The 24,680-nt window shown below is 38.7% G+C and overlaps 1 protein-coding gene across 11 annotated transcripts in view; it reads left to right on the forward strand.

Annotated features, from left to right (window-relative positions):
• KATNAL1 (katanin catalytic subunit A1 like 1) overlaps nucleotides 1–23,598 on the forward strand; it is a 59,140-nt gene extending 35,542 nt beyond the window's left edge. For 9 of the 11 annotated variants that reach the window (XM_010810724.4, XM_010810725.4, XM_059892084.1 and 6 more), the window contains 7 exons: nucleotides 4,072–4,199; nucleotides 4,589–4,694; nucleotides 8,191–8,349; nucleotides 9,069–9,195; nucleotides 11,213–11,347; nucleotides 17,751–17,877; nucleotides 19,039–23,598. In XM_010810724.4, coding sequence (XP_010809026.1) covers nucleotides 4,072–4,199; nucleotides 4,589–4,694; nucleotides 8,191–8,349; nucleotides 9,069–9,195; nucleotides 11,213–11,347; nucleotides 17,751–17,877; nucleotides 19,039–19,237 — 981 coding nt within the window. In that variant the 3' untranslated portion in view covers nucleotides 19,238–23,598. The remainder of the gene's footprint in view (nucleotides 1–4,071; nucleotides 4,200–4,588; nucleotides 4,695–8,190; nucleotides 8,350–9,068; nucleotides 9,196–11,212; nucleotides 11,348–17,750; nucleotides 17,878–19,038) is intronic. The other 2 variants (XR_236621.5, NM_001192918.1) reach the window with 2 other exon arrangements.
• The last annotated feature ends 1,082 nt before the right edge of the window (nucleotides 23,599–24,680 follow it).

Genomic DNA, 24,680 nt, shown 5'->3' on the forward strand with positions numbered 1-24,680 from the left:
GATAGTTTAGTAGTTGGCAGTGAGGAGTTTTGAGTAATTACTTATTCTATGTTTAGTATAATTTATTCTAAGTTTGTATGATTTTTACTAATGGCTGTTTTTCACAGTTGGCTTGAAAAATTCCTGAAAATTTAATAACTGGCTCTTACAAACCAGTAAGAGTCAGCTTGGACTGATTGCATGCAACCTCTGTAACTACCATGTAATCCGTTTAACTATTGCTCAGGGGTCAAAAATAGAGCGTTGAGCTCCTCAGAAGCCATACTCATGATCCCTTCTGATCTCTGCCACTTACTGCTTTCCCAAAGAGAACCACTCTTCTGGTTGCAGTTAATCTAGCAGGTTAACTGAAACCACAGCTATTCACTCATATTTGATATTTCCTATTTTAATTGATCTGTTTGTTAAGAAGGATAGTTGTCACCCATTTTGTTGATCTCCCAGTATCACCAAATAAATTATTAATTTTAGTTTCCTAGTTTTTCTTTTTAGTCACCTCACCATTTTGAGTTGAAAAAGATCTAGAATCTTCTTTGGAGTACTTACTTTGTATTCAGGTCTCATCTGTACTATTGAGAAACTTTGGGTGGGAAGGCAAGTGGTTTGACTGACTTTCTACCCACGTATCTTCTTCTGTGAATTGAGAGCCTTGACTTTGCTGCTATAGGCTTTTATTTCCCTGCTTTTCCTTCTTTCTCCAGCCCACCATTTTTCCCATATAGCAACTACAAGGGTCATTTTAACATGTAAATCAGATTCTGTCATTGCCCTTCTTAGCAAGTTTCAAAAATTTCCCCATTTACTTAGAATAAAACTTAAACACCTCCCCATGGCCTAGAGGGCCCAGTGTGCTGACTTCTGATCATCTTTCCAACCTATTCTTATTTTTAAAAAATACTTTATTTTTATTTTTTTGGCCACACCGCACAGCATTCAGGATCTTAGTTCCCCAACCAGGGATCAAACCTGTGCCCCCTTCAGTGTAATCTAGGAGTCTTAACTAGTGGACTGCCAGGGGAGTCCCCCTCCAGCCTATTCTTTTTGCTCAGTACCTTTTAACTATACTGACCACTTGTTTTTTTCATAGCACTTCACAGTTTATGTGTGTTTGGCGTTTACTTGTTAACTTTCTGCCAGTAATCTAGCAGATAATCTTTTTTTCATGCACTGATCTTACACTAAAGGCACAATAGAATGTCTTGGACATAGATAGTCATATTATTTTTCTTAAAATCCTATGATTCCTGTTGCTTCCAGATAAGTGTATACCTTTTACTTTCCCTTGATAGTGTTTATTAAATCCTCCCCACCACTTGGATATTCATATTAAAATGACTCTCTGCCTACTTATTTATTTATTTATTTTTTTTGGGTAAGTCTCAAATTACAATGGCATATCAAAGCTTGTTAAATCCCAGATATATCAGTTTCTGTTGCATTCTCTGGTTGATTTATTTTTAGAAGAGTTTTAAAAACGATTACAGAGTGTTCACAGTGATATGTTTGAGTGTGACTAGCCTTGGCCCATCTTTATTATAAAATATGATTCTAGGCTGAGCTAATTTTAAATTTGTTGACGTTATCTTTGTTGTGTAGGCACGCCAGAAATTTACTCCTTTTAAGTGTCAATATTGGGATCTGTCATCTGAAGTACAACAATCTTCCTAAAAATTCAGTTTCATACCATGCTAACCAGAGACAGTAAATTTTTCATTTTGGAGTAAAGTTACCAGAGTACTGTTTGGTCATTTACCCAGTGACTTAAAGAACTGGAGCATCTGCCCACAGGGAGCCATTTAGTTCTCTCTGCACTTAGGATCTAGTTTATGGTTTATCTCAGATGGAGTGTGGTAGGTGAGGTTCATCCCGTTCTCTCTCTTCAGATTGAAGCTCAGGAAATTGATTAGTGTTTGGACCATTTTTCCTTCATTTTTGCCTTAACAGTAACTGTGGGGCTGAAGCTCCGGGGAGGTGCTTGGCTCTGTCTGCTAAAGTAGTTCTAGTGGTTGAACTGTCTCTGGCAGCTGAGCACGTCTCATTTAAAGCTCTTCAGAGCTGAGTAAATGTTGGCAGAACCCCATAGAAACCATAGCATATAATTCTTTTTTTTTTTTCAAGCTAGTGTGTTATTAAATAAAGAATTTGTGGTAAAGTATATTGCTTTAATGACCCTAATGATGCTATTTTAAAAGGTTCTTTTATCTTTGTCATTATAGTGACTTTATGATGTGGTCCAAGGACCTAACTAGGAAGAAACTCTGAACCCTGAGTGGGTACTTACACTGAGGGAAAAAGCTTTGTAAGCTGCAGTTCAGTGTCCCAAGTCTTTCCTCATCTGCAGCCTCTCAGATCCTTCAGTTCAGTTCAGTTTAGTCGCTTAGTCGTGTCCGACTCTTTGCGACCCCATGAATCGCAGCACACCTGGCTTCCCTGTCCATCACCAACTCCCAGAGTTCACTCAAACTCACGTCCATCTAGTCGGTGATGCCATCCAGCCATCTCATCCTCTGTCCGTCCCCTTTTCCTCCTGCCCCCAATCCCTCCCAGTATCAGAGTCTTTTCCAGTGAGTCAACTCTTCACATGAGGTGGCCAAAGTAATGGTGTTTCAGCTTTAGCATCATTCCTTCCAAAGAACACATAGGGCTGACCTCCTTTAGAATGGACTGGTTGGATCTCCTTGCAGTCCAAGGGACTCTCAAGAGTCTTCTCCAACACCACAGTTCAAAAGCATCAATTCTTCGGCGCTCAGCTTTCTTCACAGTCCAACTCTCACATCCATACATGACCACTGGAAAAACCATAGCCTTGACTAGACGGACCTTAGTTGGCAAAGTAATGTCTCTGCTTTTGAATATGCTATCTAGGTTGGTCATAACTTTCCTTCCAAGGAGTAAGCGTCTTTTAATTTCATGGCTGCACTCACCATCTGCAGTGATTTTGGAGCCCCAAAAAATAAAGTCTGACACTGTTTCCCCATCTATTTCCCATGAAGTGATGGGACCAGATGCCATGATCTTCGTTTTCTGAATGTTGAGCTTTAAGCCAACTTTTTCACTCTCCACTTTCACTTTCATCAAGAGGCTTTGTAGTTCCTCTTCATTTTCTGCCATAAGGGTGGTGTCATCTGCATGTCTGAGGTTACTGATATTTCTCCCGGGAATCTTGATTCCAGCTTGTGCTTCTTCCAGCCCAGCGTTTCTCAGATCCTTAGGAGGATTAATAGTTCTACCATATGTAACCTACTCTTTTTTTTTTTTTTTTAATGAAATATATTTGATATATAATGTTGTGTTTCAGGTGTAAGGATATTTATATATATATATATATATATATATATTTTTTTTTTTTTCAGATTCTTTTTGGTTACTATAAAACACTGAATATCGTTCTCTGTGCTAGTAGGCCCTTGTTGATTACCTATTTTATATATAGTAGTGTGTATATGTTAACCACATCTTCCTAACTGATCCCTTCCTGCCCCTTTAACATGCTTTTAAGGTTTAAAATGACCCAGGCAGGCATGAGGTGGTCTGATGTTGTGAAAAAGCATGAGTTTGGGGCGTCAGGAAGATCTGAGTTAAAATCTATCCTCAGACGTTTAGTAATTGTGAACTTGATTAACTTTCTGAGCCCCAGTTCCTTATCTGTAAAAAAAGGGTAATAATACAACCTTACCTTTAGGGTTGTTGCATTAAATGAGATAATGTTTTTGAGATTTCTTGCTGGGCAGTAGGTTTTCAGTAAGTTGGTTTTTTCTTCCTCTGTATTAATGCTTGAAATATTTTCTAGTAGTGGCAGAAATCCCTAGCAACCCCAAATTTAGAGATATCAAGCTTGTTTAGTCTTAATGTGCACCTGTCCCCTCAAGAATGTAAATTTGAAGTGTCTCCTAAGGTTGGCCAGTTCATCTATTGCTGATGAATTAAAAAGGGGAGGATGGCCTTGGGGGTAATTAGAAAACACTATTTTTAAAAAAAAATGAAAAAATAAGCCATTTTAAATAGTTTGACTGCAGTATTTTGAAGGCTTAATGATTGTTATTGATATTTTTTTTTACATGTGTCCCCCAGGGAAGGAAAAATATGCAAGATGGTACAAGTGATGGTGAAATTCCAAAATTTGATGGTGCTGCATATGATAAGGACCTGGTGGAAGCCCTTGAGAGAGACATCGTCTCCAGGAACCCAAGTGTTCACTGGTGAGTCTGTTATGTTCTTGAATCACAGCTGCGGAGAAGGCTGTAGGTTGGCTTGGTGTGTCTTGTCTTGCTATCCATTCACCTCCTGATTATGATTTTACCCATAATATGAGTGTGCAGACTTGGCAGGACAATTGTTCTTTCAGAATACAGCCAAGACATTTTCATGTTAATTCAATGTTGACGTAACCAACAAAGGTTGTTAATTGAATAATGTCCTGATTTAAAACTGTAGTATGTTTTCACTGATGATTTTATACAGTAAAAATTAGAATACTGTTCTTCCTATAAGAACAATTTCCTAAGTGAAAAACAATTCAAAGAGCTGCTAATGACCATAAATCAAAGGTGACCCCGAATAAGCATGAAACGTGGCTGTTCTTCCAAAGGGATGACATAGCAGATCTGGAAGAAGCTAAGAAGTTGCTGAGAGAAGCTGTCGTCCTTCCCATGTGGATGCCTGACTTTTTCAAAGGGATTAGAAGGCCATGGAAGGTGAGAATTTATTAAAATAATATAGGCATAAAACTGCAGCTTGCATGATAAAGAAAGCCAGCGTTGTAGTTTCCTTATGCATTTATTAACATGGTCTGTAAAGGTTGGGGGAGGCTGGTATATACCTCAGGTACCTGGATAAGGATTTGTGGTTGAGATGCTGCCTCTGCCTGGCAGAAGAGGGGTTGGGAGTGTTGATGCTGTCATCTTTAAAGTCACTTCCCTCAGGGGCGCTGAGCTGGAGACGAGTTTTAAGAATTTTCCAGGTGTCTGTTTCTGTAATGGAAAGTTAGCAAGCAAATTAAATAGTAATAGTACATAGTCATAGAATAAGTGTTTGATCAAATAAATATCTTTTTAAAAGCTGACCTGTTTCTCAGTAATTAATTATTTTGATCACTTCATCTAGGCCAGGTATAAATTCTCAGAGGTGATGAGAATGTTTAGATCTTTCTAGCTTGCCCTGTACTTTGTAGTCTAAAGCCTGCCCAGGACTCGCGCCTCCCAAGTTCAGTGCTTTCATTCCAGTGTATTAAAAAAGCCCTTCCAACAGCTGCTGCCTGAACTGTTTTTGGTCTTAGCCATAGGCCGAGTCTTGTTTTGCTCTGACTGGCAGAATGAAATAAAAGCATGATCTTACTTTGCCTCTTCTAGATTAGCTGGAACGTCTTTTATGTTCTCAATACCTCCTCCTTATTTGTGCCCAAAAGGAGAAAGGAGGAGAAGTTGTGTTTATATCATGGCATTTTGATTGCCTCTCACAACTTAAAAGCTTCTATAGACTGTTTGTTATCAGTTCAGTTCGGTTCAGTTCAGTCGCTCAGTCGCGTCCGACTCTTTGCAACCCCGTGGATTGCAGCACGCCAGGCCTCCCTCTCCATCGCCAGCTCATGGAGTTTACTCAAACTCATGTCCATTGAGTTGGTGATGCCATCCAACCATCTCATCCTCGGTCGTCCCCTTCTCCTCCTGCCTTCAGTCTTTCCCAGCATCAGGGTCTTTTCCAGTGAGTTAGCTCTTCGCATCAGGTGGCCAAAGTACTGGAGTTTCAGGTTCAACATCAGTCCTTCCATTGAATATTCAGGACTTATCTCCTTTAGGATGGAATGGTTGGATTCCTTGCAGTCCAAGGGACTTTCAAGAATCTTCTCTAACACCACAGTTCAAGGTGCTTGGCTTTCTTTATAGTCCAACTCTCACATCCATACTACTGGAAATCCCAGAGCTTTGACTAGATGGACCTTTGTTGGCAAAGTAGTGTCTCTGTTTTTAATATGCTGTCTAGCTTAGTCATAACTTTCCTTCCAAGGAGTAAGCGTCTTTTAATTTCATGGCTACAAACACCATCTGCAGTGATTTTGGAGCTCAAAAAAAATGAAGTCAGCCACTGTTTCCCCATCTATTTGCCATGAAGTGATGGGACTGGATGCCATGATCTTAGTTTTCTGAATGTTGAGCTTTAAGCTAACTTTTTCACTCTCCTCTTTCACTTTCCTCAAGAGGCTGTTTAGTTCTTTTTCACTTTCTGCCATATGGTGGTGTCATCTGCATATCAAAGATTATTGATATTTCTCCTGGCGATCTTGATTCCAACTTGTGCTTGTAATATCTATTTGTTATAGATATCTATTTGTTTTAGATATAGATATCTATTTGTTACAGATATTACTAATTTAGGGACCTTAGTACCATAAATTTCCCCCTTTATAATAACTTTAAAAATAATGTTTAAAAGAAATAATAAGGCCTTCATAAAATAGGTATTTAAAGGGGTTTTAAAACACCTGGAATGGTAGGTGTGTCCTAGAACCAGCCTGGGGAGGAATAGTTTCAGGGAGAAGGGAATGAATGGGTATTGGCATCAAAGGTCAGAAGGAGAAGAGAAGCTGTGAGTTAAAAAGTGACCATTGGGTTAGTCAGGTATTTTTAGTGAAGCAGTGGAGGCAGAAGTCAGACTGTAGCTCATGAAGAAACAGTAAGCATATTCATTTTGATGTTTGGCAAAACTAATACAATTATGTAAAGTTTAAAAATAAAATAAAATTAAAAAAAAAAAAGCTCAACATTCAGAAAACGAAAAAAAAACAAAACAAAACAGTAAGCATAAAACATTTCTTTAAGAAGCTTGGTCAGGAAGGGAGAGGGAGAGGTAGATAGTCATTAGAGCATTTGTAGGGTCAAGTGAAGGATTTCATTTTTCAAATAAACAGGAGAGGAGATACAGGAAAGAGAGGAGACAGTTGAAGGGGTAACATAACGAGGAGGTGACGTGTTTGAATGCTGTCCTGTATCTGTGAGCTATGTTTGTGCACAGATGCTGACACTGGAAATCATCTGGTCATGGCCATGTTAATGACATTATGAGAACTGAGAGGGCATTAAGAGGACAGTGGAAAGGGAAACAGGGCCTTTTTTGTAGCTGTGCCTATACTATTAGTTGTCTTTACAGTTTTTGAAATATTAGTCTCACGTATAGTTAAAGGTTTCTTCAAAGCAAAAAAATTTTTTTATAAAACTAGTGTTTTAAATCGTGCTGATCCCTCGTTGTCCTGGGTATCAAAATTCCATAGCTAGAAGCAGGTTTGGACAGTTTCTAAATTTAGAGTTTATGAAACTTTGCTATGCACATAGTTTTCAAAGTTTAACTCCTCTAAAGCTTATTAACAAATGGCTCAGAATTCATCTTAAGATCACCAACTATTATGCCAAAAAAATGTAGTGTTAAGTGTATATCTGAACTCTCACTGAAAGTGTTAGAAGAAAATGGTAAGTATTTAAAAATCTTCTAGTCTAAAGGACTGGAAGATTAGTGTTCTTGGATAATTTGTACTCCTCAATTTATTTTTATAGAATACTTCTGTTTATTTGCTTTCAAAGGTGAGAAATAACTAAAATTTAGATTTTAGTCTATATTTGGCTTTTTCATTACTAACAGTGTTTTATGTAAACTATTTACTGTCCAGCACAGTTAAAATGATAGCTAATTTGATTGCTTGAATCACCACTAGATTTTAGTTACTTTATAAGCTGATAAATGGATCTTTATTTCTGATCTAAATTATATATTGTGTGTTGTGAAGGATAGGTTTTGTGTCTAAGGAGGGCAAAGGATATATAATTCTGCTCCATGTGGTAGAAAATGTCATCTATTTTCATTGCTTAAACAGAGCAGTCAGTTTAAGCTGTGCCCAAGACCATCCATGTTTGTCTTCTGCCAGGGCCTCTCCAGATGTCCCAGGCAATTCCTTGTTGTCTGGGCCCGTTGTTAGCCCACCTCTGAGTACCTCTGATACCTTTGAGACATTCTGTGAAGTAATTCGTCATTTTAGTTTTTCCTGTCTATAAAATGAAACGTGTCAAATGCACCATGATTTTACTGTGACAGTTGAACTTCTCTTTTGATGGGAAGAGTTTCGTGTACATTATTAGCTGATGATATTTTATAAAAAAGTATTTTAATCTGATAAATCACTTAATACATCTTTTGAAATTTCAGGGAGTGCTGATGGTTGGGCCCCCAGGCACTGGAAAGACCATGCTGGCTAAAGCCGTGGCCACCGAGTGCGGCACAACCTTCTTTAATGTCTCCTCTTCCACACTGACGTCTAAATATAGAGGCGAATCTGAGAAGTTGGTTCGTCTGTTGTTTGAAATGGTGAGTGATGATATGTTTGGGTTTCAGAGTCCCATTTGTATAGGCACATGGTATCCCTGTAACCTAGATCCATTCACCTACGTATCTTTAAAAAAGGTCAAGTGTAGTTGTTTCAGAATTCTTGACACTAGTAAGACATGAGGTGGTGAGTTTTGTAGAGTGGCTCTTGTGTCTTCAGCTTGCATTCCTCTCTGAGGTTGAAGCCCCGCGGCATCCCATCCAGGGAGGGTAGAAGAGACTTGGGAAATGTGTGTAGTTTGGAGGATATTTCTGGCTCTGTAATGAGCGGATTGAGCAGAAGTATATTTTAACATATATTTTGAAAACCAGTTAGGAATTGATCTATCATTAAAGTTTGTTCCTTTTTCATAAACATTTGCAATAGTTACTTAGGAATGTATATTTGAGGATACATTGATGATTTATCTTTAGGAGCGTTTTGTATTATGGAAGTTTTCAAACACAGAAGTAGAAAGATAGGACCATGAATCCTTGTGTATCTGTCACCTTACTTCACCAACTGTATAACTTATCTTTTATTTTTAGGATTTTCCTTTTCCTGATATGATTAACACATCAGTAACCAAAGAGTGGCATTAAAGCAATGAAAAATTTCTCCTCTTTTTTACTGTTGTTTTAGGTGGAGGAAAATGGCATTTTAGAAATTCAGTTTATTTTATGAGATCATTAAATGATTTCTTTCAAATATTTTCACAAAGGCTAGGTTTTATGCCCCCACCACGATCTTCATCGATGAGATAGATTCTATCTGCAGTCGAAGAGGAACCTCTGATGAACATGAGGCAAGTCGCAGAGTCAAGTCTGAGCTGCTCATTCAGATGGATGGTAATTGATAATTAATGCCTCAAAACTATTCTAGTTCCCTTTTTGAATTTTGTGTAGATTGATTTTTTGGAAATTCTCAGTGAATGGACCAGAAGGCCCTGAAGTTTATTTGTAGTCATTTGTTCATCCACCCAGTTGTTCATTTCTTCATGCACTCAGAAGGTGTCTGCTGCATACTTGTACCGTTTCAGGTTCTGAGGTTACAAAGAAAAGGAATGTCATGGCCTTCAAGGGGCTTACTGTTTAGAGATGTGGTCCAGGGTCCCAGAGGTCTTTAAAACTCCTAAAAGGTGTTCAAATGCTGAACTACTTTCATAATAATATCAAGATGTTGCTTACTTTTTTCACTCTCATTCTCTTGTAAGTAAAACAGTGGAGACTTTCAGAGGGTATAAGACATGTGGAATATCACAGTAGGTGAAAGGCTGAAGCAGATATGAGAATCCACCTCTCCTCTGTTGAGTCAAACATTAGAGAGATTTGCAGAAATGCAAAAAAAAAAAAAACGGCCTTCCTACTAATTCTTTTTGGTTTTAAAAAACAGTTATTTTTGATAAACTATGTTAATTAACTATGTTAATAAATAATGTATTTTTTATTGTTAAAATGAATTAATATTTTTTAAGTCTCAGTATAGTTTTTAATAATAAGTGTTGAATATTGATATACTCCACACACACTAAAACTGTATGAGGCTCAGTAATCTTTAAAGGTGTAAAAAGGATTCTGGGACCAAAAAGTTTGAGAACCACTGTTCTAGTTGAGAAGCAGGCACTTCATAGACAATTACAATATATTGCTAGTACTGTAGTAGAACTAAACTCTGAGTGTAGTGAAAACACAGTAGGAGGGGTACCACCCAGATGAAGGGAATCATAGAAGGGAATAGCCAAAGGGCTTTGAAGTATTGGTAGAAGTTACTCAGATTAAGAAGGAAAGGCTTTGGGGAGCCATTGGAGGAAGAGAGTAATGGACCCAGAGCTGCTCTTTAGAGATATGTGACTCTGATTGCCAGGCAGTGTAAGAGGTATAAAATAATTCAGTACTAGGAGCCCCTTCCCTCAGTGAGTTTACCATTTTTGTGTCTGTTGAAGTATAAAAGAAAGGAATGTCTGTGTTGTATTTTTTTTTCAAGGAAGAATGTGGAGGAAAACACAAAAACATTTAAAAACATCACCAAATACAAATTTAGTAGCTGAATTTTATTGCTGGGTATTTGTGACCATTAGTTGGACAGCTTAACTCTTTATAATAATGATTGAAATAAGAGTTTAGTAATTTATTAAGAAAATACCATTGAATTAAGTTGTTTTAAATCTACTACTTTGTTATATCAGACTCAAAATTCATATTGATAAAGTTTGTGAGTTTTTGATAATTTTTTTTGTTTATTCTTCAGTTTCCATTCTGTAAACCTGGTTTTTTGTTCTAAAATTTTAATTCTGAGAAGATAGACCCTGTGTCCATATATTTGGTTTTGTGTAAAAAGAAATGGTTATTTTCAGTAGCAATTGATTATTACATTCATTCTGAAATTTCTTGTTTATTTTTTCTCAGTCACATATATTAGAAGGACAAAATTATTGCAGTATAATTTCTCTCAAAATTATGATTGCATGCTAGTATTAAATAAATGTGAACCCTATTCTGTTCTCCTTTCTCGAGAAAAACAGAGTAATAACTAAAAAATTCATGATTAAAAAAAAATAAAGTAGTAAAACATCATAATCTCCCTTGCCTCCTCTTTGCAGAGGAAAAACACACAAAAAAAGATTACAGAAAAAAATTAGATTTTCTTATTGGATTAGACTTCTGCAATAGACTGTGGGAATTCTTCTACCTCTCTGTCTCCTCTGTGGATCTGTCTGGTTTCTGACACCACACAGGTGAGAAGGACCACATCATGTTTGTCACTGAGCCTCCCACCAAGCCTGTAGCTGATGCTTAGAAGTACTGGTTGAATGAAAGAATAAGGGACTGTAAGAAAAATGCTCTTCTTTGCCCTTGTTGCCCATAGGAGTAGGAGGAGCTTTGGAGAATGATGATCCTTCCAAAATGGTCATGGTATTGGCTGCCACTAACTTCCCATGGGACATTGATGAAGCATTGCGGAGGAGATTAGAAAAAAGGATATATATACCTCTGCCGACAGGTATGATGCCTTCCTTCTACTCTATTTTGATCTTTCTTTTACTCCTTGTTACCTTTCTCTGTTTCTCTGAGTCTTCATTCTGTTGGCATTCTGCTTATAGAAGTTTATAAATAACCAATTTGCTGTTTTTGGAGACAGGCTACAGTGAAGTTTGTACATTCAGGGCAGTGTTGTTTTTTCCCCCCATGGAACATGCTTTATTTTATTTAATACTAATACAACCCTGTTAGGTAGGGAATGTTGATCCCACTTCACAGCTGACCAGTGTTCCCGAGGTCCCAGACCCAGGTGTAATAATAGCTGATATTTGTGTGCTTCTACTGTGCTCTCTGCTGTCTTAGCTCCTCGACGTACTTACCCAGTACTCCTGTGTGAGAGAAAATATATAATTAGAAAGATAATTGATGACAGAATTTTATAAACTGCTGAGGAAAGCTTAGCTTGGGGGGAAAGATACGAGTTGATGGTACAAAGGCAGAGATTCAGCTTTCTTTGAAATATTGGAGAACATAGACGTGGCTGAGTGTTGAGATTTTTTTTCTAAACTTATTTTCCTGTATGAAAAGGTTATGTCCGTCATGGGTAATGACTTTTAGGTGCTTCTCTTTGCTTATTACTAGTCTGAACGTGTGTACCTTGTGACCATAGAACTGGAGAAATTGCTTTCTCCTAAAGGGCTCCCAAACAAATAATCGTAATCAGAACTCCACTATTTCTAACTTCTTTCATCTGTGTTAATTAATTTCACAGGTGTTTATTTAGCTCTTTGCTATTTGAAGGACATTTATTATTAGGTATTGTGTCAATATAATGTGTGACCCTTGTCTTTAGAGAGTTCCTGTATGATTGGAAGGGAGCCATACACCTACCCGGTTTAACTGCAGTGAAACCAGGGAGCACGTGATACTGGGGTTGCCCATAGTCTTTTGGGGTGGAAATGAAGAATAGTAAATTCTGACCGAGGTGCTGAGGGGAGACTTCATGGAGGAAGTTGCATTTTTCACTGAATTTCCATAGAGAAGGATGGAAACAGAGGCATGGCTGCTTGAAAATGAGTAGACAGCTGTTGTGGGATAATCTGGTGGGATAGAAGGGTGTTGAAGAATCTGATGGGTAAAGGGTGTGGAAGAGACAGAACTATAAAGAAATGTGGGAAGACAACAGGCCTGAAAGAACGGTTTAGAATCAAGAGTAAAAGGAATGGAAAGAAAAATAGATTTAGAAAGTTAAAAAAATTGAAGGACATTTTATGAACAAAATCTATGCCATGAAAAGACGTTTTTAGTTGGAAAAAGCAAGAAGTACAGGAATGAAAATAGATAAAACAAGAAAAGCCACCCAAAAAGGCATATTGTAAGATATGTAATTTACATAAAGAAATATGCAGATTTCTTTTAGATTGAGAGGCAATTAGAACTTGATGGCAAGGAAAGGCAGAGGATGGGTTACTCTTGCCATTGCAAACAGTCTTGTTTTACTCACAGAGTCTGTGGATCGGGAATTTGGATAGGGCACCGCAGGGATGCTGTGTGTGTGTCCCCTCATGTCTGGGGTCACAGCTGGAAGGTCAGCAGAGGAGGTGACTCCACGCCGAAGCCTAACTTATCTGGAGTGTCTCCACCTGGGGCGGAGGCCTGGGGCCTCAGGTGGAGCACCTCTGTGTTACTTGGGGTTATTCCACGTGGCCTGGGCTTGTGCAGGCATGGCGGCCTCAGCTGATCACATTTCATACATGGTCGCTCAGGGCCTCAGGAGTGATTGTTCCACTGGAAAAGGTAGACGGTGCGGTTTTTTTGAGCTGGCCATGGAGGTCAGGTAGTGTCATCTCTTGGTACCCTGGGTAGAAACATTTACAAGCCCACCCATTTTCAGGTGGAGGGGAGTGAGACCACCAGTGGGTGGGGATGGCACCACGTTGTAGAAGTGCATGTGGACGAGAGGCTGTCAGGCCACCTTGGTGACTCCCGTCTGCCGTGGTCAACATGAGGAGGAAGTCAGGTAACAGGCTCAGGTGGAGCTTGGCCGCTCACTGAATACCTGATGCATCTGAATGACGGCAGCAACCTCCTGTCAGCCTGACGACTGCCTTTCTCCAGCACCTTCGTTTAGTTATGCTTTGCTTTTAGACTCACCTCCCTAAACCACCAGGGCATCACAGAGTCTCTTAGACTCCAAATGATTCTTATTTCCTATCACATCAGGGTTAGAGTGCTTCTTTGAAGCTCTCTTTTCAATACCTTACCTTTCATTTTTGTGTCTGCATTTCTTAGTATTCTGTTTTACTTTTCTACTTACATTTTTTTCACGCGTGCTTCTTCCTACTCTCATGTCACGGTTTACAGTGCTCTCATTTCCCAGGGTGTTTTCTCTCTTCCTTTCTATTTAAATTTTATTGGTTTTTCTGAGTCAATGAAAACACACCAGTTCTTTGAGGTCTTCTTTGCCCTGACCTGTCTCCCTGTGTGGGCTCCACTCCCTTGGCCGTTTCCTCTGTGTTGTCCATCTCCCAGTTGGTCCTTTATAGAAGGGCTCTGGCTTTCTCTGTCTCCCTCTAGTCCTGTTTGTTGATTGACTGGGGGTGGTGGGACAATGACCACTTACTTCGTGCTGCCTATGGGCTGCGCCTTTCAGGTGTTAGCTCATGGCACGGGGCTCGTGAGGTCGAGTCTCTTCTCACCTTTCCTCGTGAGAGCCTGAAGCCCCGAGGGTTAGGTGTCCTCCCAGGGCAGCAGAGCTGGATGTATGCCCGGCCCTGGAGCACATGCTGGTTACCCGCCGTGCTGGACGGCCTCGGGTACTCAAGAAGAATTGTTACTACAAGTGTGTGATCTGACAGTGTTTATTTAAATTTCAAATGTGTACTAACTTGGTCATGTAGTGTTGACAGTTCTTTATGCTGTTGTTGCCACATTAAACCCTCATTAAATCCTTTCACAATGTTATTAAGTATCATTAATTCAGTTTTATAGAGGTGATAAATCCTACTTAGACTCTTCTAACAAATCATGGATAGAACCAGTGTCAGAAGTTACTTTCCCCACGTCATGGTCACTGGGGGAGAGGAGCGTGCTGCCTACTGAGCTTCAGTCCTACAAGGCCTTCACGTAGGAGCAGGCTTAGGCCCCAGAGTTCCTTGAAGTTGGCTGTTGAGAGTTTTATTTCTGTGGAAGAACGCGTTAGGTTAAACTCAGTGTTTTAAGTTCTTAGGACAGGCCACATAAAACATTCTGATTTACAAACATAGTGATGTTCTAGTACTGGGACTAAAAGAGCAAAGTGATGTTCATTCACTAACATCCACCTGCTGTGTGTGGAATGCTACCAATTGCATTGGAGCCTAGAGTTTCAACTTAAGAATTTAGCGGGGACACAGTTCAGCCCATAATATCCATTATGTGGTCATGCCACAATTACCCATCATGTTATTTGATGGCTGTTAATGCTTATTTCCAGGTTTAGGCTGCTCTGCTGCTCTGAGCATTCTTCTGTGTGCTGTAGTGGTGCCAGTGCCTAAGTTTCCTTAGGCCATGATGGAGCATTCCGTCCTAGGAGCGAATTGCTGGGTCATGTAACGTAGCTGAAACATCAGTAGATAAATCCAGTCTGTCTTCCAAAGTGGTTGCTCTACATCAGTGTCTCTTTTGCTGTCTCGTATACACGGTTATTGTTACCATTTTTCTAAATTCCATATATATGTGTTAGTATACTGTATTGGTGTTTTTCTTTCTGGCTTGTAGAACAGTCTTTTGGACTCTGTGGGAGAGGGAGAGGGTGGGATGATTTGGGAGAATGGCATTGAAACATGTATAATATCATATACTAAACGAGTCGCCAGTCCAGGTTCGATGCACGATACTGGATGCTTGGGGCTGGTGCACTGGGACGACCCAGAGGGATGGTATGGGGAGGGAGGAGGGAGGAGGGTTCAGGATGGGGAACACATGTATACCTGTGGCGGATTCATTTTGATATATGGCAAAACCAATACAATATTGTAAAGTTAAAAAATAAAATTAAATTAAAAAACCAAAAAACCAAAGTGGTTGCTCTAGTGTACACTCCTCCCAGCAGCATGTGAGAGTTCCCATATGTGCATTTCTCCATCGCCTAGTCTTGTCAGACTTCTAAATGTGTGCCAGTGCTTATTGTGCTTTACTTTGTCTTTCCTTTACTATTAAGGAATTTGAACATCTTTTCCTTTACTGATTGGCCATTTGAATTTTGTGATATACGTGTTCAAGTTTTTTGCCCATTTTTCTGTTAGGTGGTCTGACTTTTTCTTACTGATTTGTAGGAATTCTTTAACTATTTTAGATATAAGTTTTTTGTCTCGTCTGTTGTATTTCTCAAACTCTGTAGATTGTGTGTTTTCACTGAGTTTATAAGCCGTGTCTTTTGATGAACAGGAGTTCCTGATTTTAATATGGTCAATTTATTAGTCTTTTTGTTTGTAATCGATTTCTTTTATGTCTTATGAATACTTACTCCGAGGTCATTAGGGTAGATTCCTGCTTTATCTTCTGAAATGCTTGTGAATTTGCATCTTATATTTAGATCAGTAATACATCTGGTACTGATTTTTATGTATGGTGAGGTATGACCCAATTTCACTTTTTTCCTTCTGTGAATAGTCACTTCTGGTGTCATTTATTGAAAAGACTTTTTCTCCCACTGCCTGAATCAGGTGTCCACACTGTATGCCCTGCTCTGCTTCTGGGCTTCCCATTCTCTATCCTGGATCTGTTCGTCTGCTTCTGCAAGAGTGTTACAGAGATTTGAATCTTATTGCTCTGTAGTAGGGGAGAAGGCAATGGCACCCCACTCCAGTACTCTTGCCTGGAAAATCCCATGGACAGAGGAGCCTGGTGGGCTGCAGTCCATGGGGTCGCTAGAGGTCGGACACGACTGAGCGACTTCACTTTCACTTTTCACTTTCATGCATTGGAGAAGGAAATGGCCACCCACTCCAGTGTTCTTGCCTGGAGAATCCCAGGGACGGGGGAGCCTGTGGGCTGCCGTCTATGGGGTCACACAGAGTCGGACACGACTGACGTGACTTAGCAGCAGCTCTGTAGTAGAGCAGTTCCTCCCACCTTGCCTTTTTTCTTCCAGAGTGTCTTGGTTATTCTTGGTTCTTTCCATTAACATTTTCATATCTATCTGCCTGTCAGGTTCAAACGTACCTGATGGAGTGTTTTATTGGAATGCCTTAACTCTGTAAGATCGTATGGGGGAGAATTGTCAGTGTCGTGAAAGACGGCACAAACAGAACAACACTGGGGAACTGTTTTAGACTGAAGAAAATTAAAGAGACAATAACTTAATGCCATCTGTAATTTAGGTCTTTAAGAAAGGAATGAAAGCCTGGGACAAATGTGGACATTTCAGTCTGGATTGTATATTAGATAATCCTCACGTACCGGTGTTAAATTTCCTGCTTAGTGAGATGATTGTATGGATACCTTTGTTCCTAGGAGACACTGCTGAGTAATTTAAGGTACAGTGTTGTGATGCCTGTAGCTCCTCACAGTTGATAAGGTAGGGGAGTAGAGGAGAAGGCAAGGGGGTGATAACTGGGTGACAGCTGGGGGATCTAAAGAAAAGGTAGATGGCGTTCACTGAGTCTGTTTTTACTTGAAATTTTTAAATTTTCAAAATAAAAATTGAGATAATTAAATTTCATTTTGCCTATTAGAAAATAATAGAGAGCCACATCTGAACTAATTTTGCATCATCTTAGTGTGCTGTATGAAGCAGATTTGCCACAAAAACTGGTGGTAAAACAGCAAGATTGGTTATATTAAAAAGTCTGCAGTTTGTTTGGGCTCACTTCATACACATTTTCAGTCACATTGGAACAACGAATGTCTGTGAGCTGGCTCCACATTAAAAAAAATATATTAATAAGCGTTTTGTGCCAATTGCTAATTTCTAGGAAAAGAAAACTAGATTAAAAAAAATACCGATTAGAGTTCTAGAAAGCTTTTCCTGTGTCGTACTAGAAGATGAGCAAAGTAACTCAGGAGTTATACTCCATGTGCTCTAGTTTCATAAAACTAGGCTAAGTACATTTTTGTTTTTACAAAAGGATTTCTGGTGCTAGAATACTAATGTTTTTATTTTTCATAAAGGATCTCAAACCTTTGTTCGCATGGCAAGTGTCTTCACAATCTTTTAGGAAAACTCCGAGTTTTGTTTCAGTTATTAGTCATTGCAGCTAAGGCCCACAGGAAGTTACATGATTCCAGGTCATGGGGTAAATCAGTATTATCTGTAGACTCAGAGTTATTTACTCTTCTTTGCATTAGACTCTGTTTCTTTTCCTGAATGTTAATAGATGATTTCTTAACAAAATGGTTTGTAAAGTAAAATATCTAATAGTAGCAAAAAAATCTTTTAACAGCAAAAGGAAGAACTGAGCTTCTGAAAATCAATCTTCGTGAGGTTGAGCTGGATCCAGATATTCAACTGGAAGATATAGCAGAGAAGATTGAGGGGTACTCTGGTGCTGATATAACTAACGTTTGCAGGTATTTTTTTTTTTTTTTTAATGATCTGTGACCTTTTTGTATTAGTTGTTTTCTGTGACACTTCACTGGTCATTGTTAGATGAATAGTTATATAACAATATGTTCACCTTGTATAGCCTTTGATTTTTAAGAAATTGTTTTGCCTAACTTGTTAATAATAACTTCAACAACCTGAGATTAATTTAGCCCTAAATTGGAGCCTCGCTACATCAACATAAAATAATATCATTTAGTTTGGGTTGGCATTATTTTACTACACACAGATGAAGAAAAGTGATCAATTTTATATATATATATATATATATATATATATATATGTAAATATCCCTTTCAGTTTAGTAACATAACTTTTAGACAGTTCACATCACTCAAGAGGATTTTTTTTCAGTACTTAACTTTCCTGACAACACTTAAATTGACATCAGTAAAAACCGTGATATCTATGTTACTCATTTTTTCTACGATTACTTTTCTGTGTACATCTAAGTTTAGTGGCACTCAGGAAGCTCATAACAGCTTCTACTATTGCTATAGTAAAATGTATAAAAATGTGAAATTTTGATTGGCTTGTCTGCCAGTTAGCTATCTTGTGAGCAGTCATTGTCTACTTAACCTGCATAATTTACAAGTGATCAAGAATAGAGTTGAAAATAGGATCTGGAGAAGCCAGATTTTACTTCTTCACTTGCCCACCCATATCTACTGTGTGTACATGTATTCATGCTCCAGGGAGAAAGGTTCTTGACTTTTCTTCCCCTGCTTAGATTGTAGACAAACTGTCATAAGATTTAAGTTATCCTAACATTAGCCTTATATTTATTTCCAAGTCCGCAATTCCGTATTTCATAATTCCCCTTCAGTTTCCTAGACTTCTGGGCTGTCTGTGAAGAGCAAGTGAGGGAAAAGAAAATTCAGCACCATCTGAGCCCAACCTAGACTTTTAGGATTCACCAGCAGTCCCTTTTATGGTTAAATCCTTAGCACCCTGTCTTCACCTTTCCTGAACCCTCAGGATGTCTCTCTCTGAAGTGGAAAATTCTGAGTGGCATCATAAAAACATGTAAAAATGATCTTTTGAATGTGTTCCCTTAACTTTATCATAATAGATGTGTCTGAAACATTCACAACAGTAAATTCTCACTGATCCTGGTATGTTTTTAGGGATGCATCCTTAATGGCCATGAGACGGCGAATCAACGGTCTCAGTCCAGAAGAGATCCGTGCACTCTCTAAAGAGGAGCTTCAGATGCCCGTGACCAGAGGAGACTTTGAGTTGGCTCTTAAGAAAATCGCAAAGTCTGTCTCTGCAGCAGACTTAGAGAAATATGAAAAGTGGATGGTAGAATTTGGATCTGCTTGAATTTCTGTCAGCTCTTTCATTTCTGGTATTTTTGTCTATAAAATGTGAAGAAATTCCAGCAATTTTTTTTTTTAAAACAGGTTTGAAACTTTTCATTGGAGAGATTTTTCTCTGAAAGGAAAACAATTTAAAACCACAAAGAGTATACATGTAGTTGAGAAATAAGAAAAGCCTACACAGAGAGCCTGACATTCACGTGTCCATGCGTTATGACTGCACACCCGCACCAGAGTGCAGAGGGCTGAAGAAAGTGACCCATGTGCTGTTGTAGAAACTCGTTTACAGAACATCTAGAAGGAACTCTGTTTCTGACTTTGCATTTTTTTTCCTCTTCTTTGCTCTGAACATGAAGGACCTGTTTCTGTTGACTTTTAGCATCAGAACAGGGTTTGTGTCAGAACTGTTCCTTATTGTGAAGAGTGATAGTTTTGGAATAAATAATGAATCTGCTAGTTAAACCTTCAGCATTCAACCACTACTGTTAGAGGCTGTTATACCGTTTGAATGTTTACCTTCCCTTCCCTCACCATTTCCTCCACTAGCTATTTAATCACTTATTGAGCTTTGTGGGGGTGTATAGCTTCATGCTTTGTGGTTTTTGAATCATCTTGCCAGGTGGCTCCTCTGGTCTGGAGTATTTTTGCTGGCAGTACTTCATATTGGAAGGGCGGGAAAAGTATCATGTTTGCATAAGACCTTCCTCTTCGTTCTAGACTTCTGAGTTTGTTTTCACTCTTCTTTCAATAAGTTCAACAGATCAACCCTTGCTCTAACATTGTTTTTTGCTGAATTTGCCTTTCGTATTCTAAATAAATGCTTTGGTATTCTAAACAAGTCCACTCTCTTGTGGCTAATGCAAAACAAAGCAAACTCTTTATGGTTTCTGGACAGCTTGTTTATTAACAAAACAGCATCGTGCGTAATGAATGATGTTCAGTTGAACGTTTAGAAACCATTCCTTGTCTAGGTTGAGTGCTTGTATGCACACTAAGGTTAGGTTAGAAATCAGCCTTGCTCATTCACTTCAGCAGGAATTAGACAAGAAGGAGGCCAGAAAAAGAGAGGCCGTGTATCTAGTTATGAGTAGCCGAATGTTAGTTTTTAAAAATTGTTATTTTGACTGGGCAACCTATGCTTTGATAGTCAAGCTTTAAAAAAAATTATATTGGATGGTATCCTGAATTTTTAATTTTAGACAGTAGCTAATAATTTAAAAATAATACAGCTTTTTTCACAGTTGAAGATAACTTTTAGCAACTTGCTTAGGAGCTTTTGCCCTACTAAGACTATGTAACTTTTAGATAAGTCTGACTCTGACCTGCAGTATTCATCTGATGCTTTAAATCGCCCTCCCCCTTTCCTCTGAGGCATAGATTAAAAGAGATAAAATCATGAGATATCATGATTTTAATTGAATTAGTTCATCTTAATTCCTTTTATTCATGAACTTTTAAAAATAAATAATCCCACTAACATAATCTTGCAGACTACTGCCAGCCAGTAGCTTATTTTTTTCATGAAATCCAAGGGGTCATGGTTAAAACCTTAGTGTTTTGATTGCCAAAAATTTTGTGTATGCTAGTTGATTAGTTAGACCATATTTCTAGATTTTATGTTATTTGTCTTGGCTTCTGTTTCAATTTTTCCTGACTTCTTCATGCATAATAACATAGTGATTGTGGTTTTTTAAAAAACTGTCAGTTGGTTAGTTCCTGGAGCTTGTCTTCACTGTGTTCCGTCAGTCGTGTGTGCTTTTTCACTTCCCTGGTTTTTCTGTAGAGGATGGTGAATGCTCGGTATGTCTTAACCCCTTAAAGGATCCTGGCTCTAGCTAATGAAAATGAAAGGCACGGTAACCTGTGTGTGCTTTGGAAAGATTATATATGAAAGTTTTTCTTTCTCCAAATTTGCTTTAAAATTAGAACTGGAATCCATTTGCTTGAACAATACAACTGTTATAGACCTGGCTGTTTACAAGAACCATTTTTGCCATTTCCCAAGCTACATGTTTATTCTGAACATGTACACATGTAATTGTGGAGAACCTGTAAACCTGTTACATGTTTATTGCAAACATTTTGCTTGGATAATTCCTTTGTTTTTAGAAGGAAATTAATATTCATGAAATGTGCCAGACAAATGGCTGAAACCTTCTATAAATCCAAGTAGAAAGTAGACGTTGGCGTCCAGATTTTGTCTTCTAGTCAGCAGCGTCGTCAGCGGTCCAGAATGACCAGATACGTGCTGGGCTTGGACCTCTGCCTCCAAAATGCCAGGACAGCTTGAAAGAAGTAGCACGCTATGTTCCAGCTGCCTGTGGGGGCTTTGTTTGGGCTCTGGAGATTGCACTTTTTATGATGTGATATTTGACTGTCAAAAAGTAGGCTGAAATCGCTAATTATTCAAAAAATGAGCAAGTGTCTGGTGAATCTACTGTAAACAAACATATAGCTGCTACACCAGGAAAAATACACTGCCCAGATTTTCAATATAATTGTCACTCTTCCACTTCGCTACGTGTAGGCTGACTCTTTGAAACATGACATTATTGATGCCGTAGGTTTTGAACAGCTTGAGTTTGAATTCCTTCCTGGGAGGTTTCTGTATACGCTGCTGAATCCATGATGAGAATCATAGATCAGCTGACACTGTTCTGTTTTTACTCTCCTGACCCTGAAGGACTTAGAGGTCCAGTGAAGGACAAGGCAGGCGTTTGCTTGTCCTGTGGGCTTTGGCTCCTCTGGGTTGTTTTGATCATTGAGTCTTGGCATTATAGATTCCCACACTTCCGTTTCTCTTGCGAACAGTAAGTCACCTTAGGGTATTTCCTGTGTGTGATAGGCATAGAATGCTAAGGGTAATTGCTGGCCTTTTCCAAGAAAGGGCCGCTTTAACCCCATAAGGAAGCAATGGTAGTCATTCTTTTAACATTCGTTTTGTATCTTCTGTTCCATAACTGTTTTGATTGTATAGATTTGTTTATATACTATATATACTACTTACTTTGTGATGTACATAATATTTATGTGAATTTAAAAATCTGTCACAATAGAAAAGGGTAGGAATTACAGTTGGAAGGCATATTGGAGGAATTCAGATATTTAAACCCCAAATGTTTTAGTCTCATTGCTGCTAACTTTTTTTTTTCAGAAAAAGCTAAAACCACATTATAATTACTGTGTTTACTTATTTATACTTTTAAATTAGGCTTTTTATACTCACTTATTTAATTTTTTAGGACATTTGCTTTTAATGTTGTTTTCTCTTGTGGAAACGATATGAATATTTAAAAAATAAAGCCCTAAGTAACACTTATGTTTTTAAACATTCACAAATTGACAATAATTCTTTGCATTTTTATTAGTTTTTTTTTTGGCTCTGAATAACTCTTTAAGTTGAGGGATATTTCTAAATTTCCAGTTGACTTGTTAATAAAAACAGGAAAAATATGAAGGTAATGTCATCAGATTTAGTTTTTTTATTTTCCGTTTCTCATTTCTTGATTGATTTTATTATATATATATATATAAATAATCTAGATTCTGCTTTGTCACCAGCAGTGTGTACATTTCTGGAAATTTGGCACAACAAATAGGGAATTAATATGGAGGTTTTCCTCCAGTGAAAGGACTCTGATTTTATGTTCAAAATTATAAGACACACTTTTGTTCTCCAAGCTCTGAAATGACTAAATATTACCCTTTGGAAAACCTGAGTCTTTGCACATGTCATTTCCGGAGTCTACCTCAGTTCAGCAAGCTTAGTTTCACGTGGGAATGAACTGAACCATGTTGAAATTCAGTTCATCATCTAGGCAGATTTGTTTTTTGAATCGCTTCCTTCTCTCTCCTCTCTCACTCACTTTTTTTTTTTTTAACACTGAAAGTTTAATTGAAGATGCTGGTGGTTCTTCCTCTGGCAAAGTCACACCCTCCAGTTGAAGCCTCTGCAAATATCTACATTAGTCTTCCCACCTCTGTCACGGCGGCTTGACCACCAGTGCACACTCGTGTGGCAAGGACCTAACCCTTCCTGTACAAGGGCCTGAGTGCTTCGTGATGACACACAGAGGTGGGCATGCGACACGTCCATTCACACGGCAGCAACTGATGCCCTCGGTTAAGGCTGTGCAGACACAGCGTCCAGTAAGATCGCTCTGTGCTGTGACCATTGGTGTTCTGTTAAGATTCTCGTTTCAGTGTCTGTGTCCCAGTGTTTTGAACCTAACTTAAAAAGATGTTTCCAAATTGTATTTATTAGATGTGCTTTTCCTTACATTTTGTGTGGCCACATTGCTAGTTTCACGAGCTGAGCTGTGTCTGTGCATAGAGTGTAATTTGGTAATAAATTTCTAGAGCGTGGCTTGTCGGTGTTTTCTTTGTGGTTCATGTTTGATTTACAGTCTCTAGTCCACTTATTGCCACCAGTGGGAGTAACAAATCCCTCGCAACAAGGGATGACTTTTTCCAGAGTTTTAGTTCTTACAAAATCACATATTGTAAACCCATTATTTTGTGTTTGCCATGCATTATGCTAATAACTTCAGGCTTGATACAGGTAAGATAAGAATGGCTTTTCAGTTAATTTTCTTTTAACAAATACATTTGTCTTCCTTGTGTAGGACCGTTTTGCAAAGTGGGTGTTCCATAAGGTGAATTTTCTGGGTGTCTATGTCTTATTTTATGAATCCTCCAAAGCTACTTTTTAAAAATTCACAGGCTTTATTTTTTGAGCAGTTTTACGTTTACAGAAAAATTAAGCTTGTGTGTCCGTAGAGTTCTCATACACTTCTTCCGTCCTCACCTCACCCCGCCATTCCCCTTTTATCGGTATCTTCACTTTAGTGTGATTGACTTGTTTTAGTTGGATCAGTATTGATTATTACTAAAGTTCACAGTCTACATTTCACTTCACCAGGTTTGACAAAAGCATCGTGTCGTCGTGTCGTAAACCCACCATTACAGTGTCGCTGACCTAAAATCCTCACCTTTGCCCCTTCTCTTCACCCCTGCACCCAGTGGTCTTTCTGCTGTGTCCACAGCTTGTCTTTTTCCAGGATGCCATATAGCTGCAGTCGCACAGCGCGTGCCCATTTTAGACAGGCTTTTTTCACTTAGCCGTATGCATTTAAGATTCCTCCTTGTCTTTTTGTGGCTGATGGTTCATTTCTCTTCATCGGGGAATAATAATCCATTACATGGATGTGCCAGTTTGGTCATCCACCACCCACTGAAAGGACATCCTGGTTGCTCCCAGGCTTCAACATTCATGAACAAAACTGTCAACATTCCTGCTCAGCGTTTTGTGTGGACGTAAGTTTTCGACTCATTTGAGTACTTACTTGAGAGGACAGTTGCTGGAATGTGTGGTTAAGAGTTATGTTCAGTTTTGTAAGAAACCGCCAGGCTGCGTTTCCAAGTGACTGCACCATTTGCATCCCCAG

The sequence above is a fragment of the Bos taurus genome, chromosome 12 (genome assembly GCF_002263795.3).
Source record: "Bos taurus isolate L1 Dominette 01449 registration number 42190680 breed Hereford chromosome 12, ARS-UCD2.0, whole genome shotgun sequence".
Classification (NCBI taxonomy): domain Eukaryota; kingdom Metazoa; phylum Chordata; class Mammalia; order Artiodactyla; family Bovidae; genus Bos; species Bos taurus.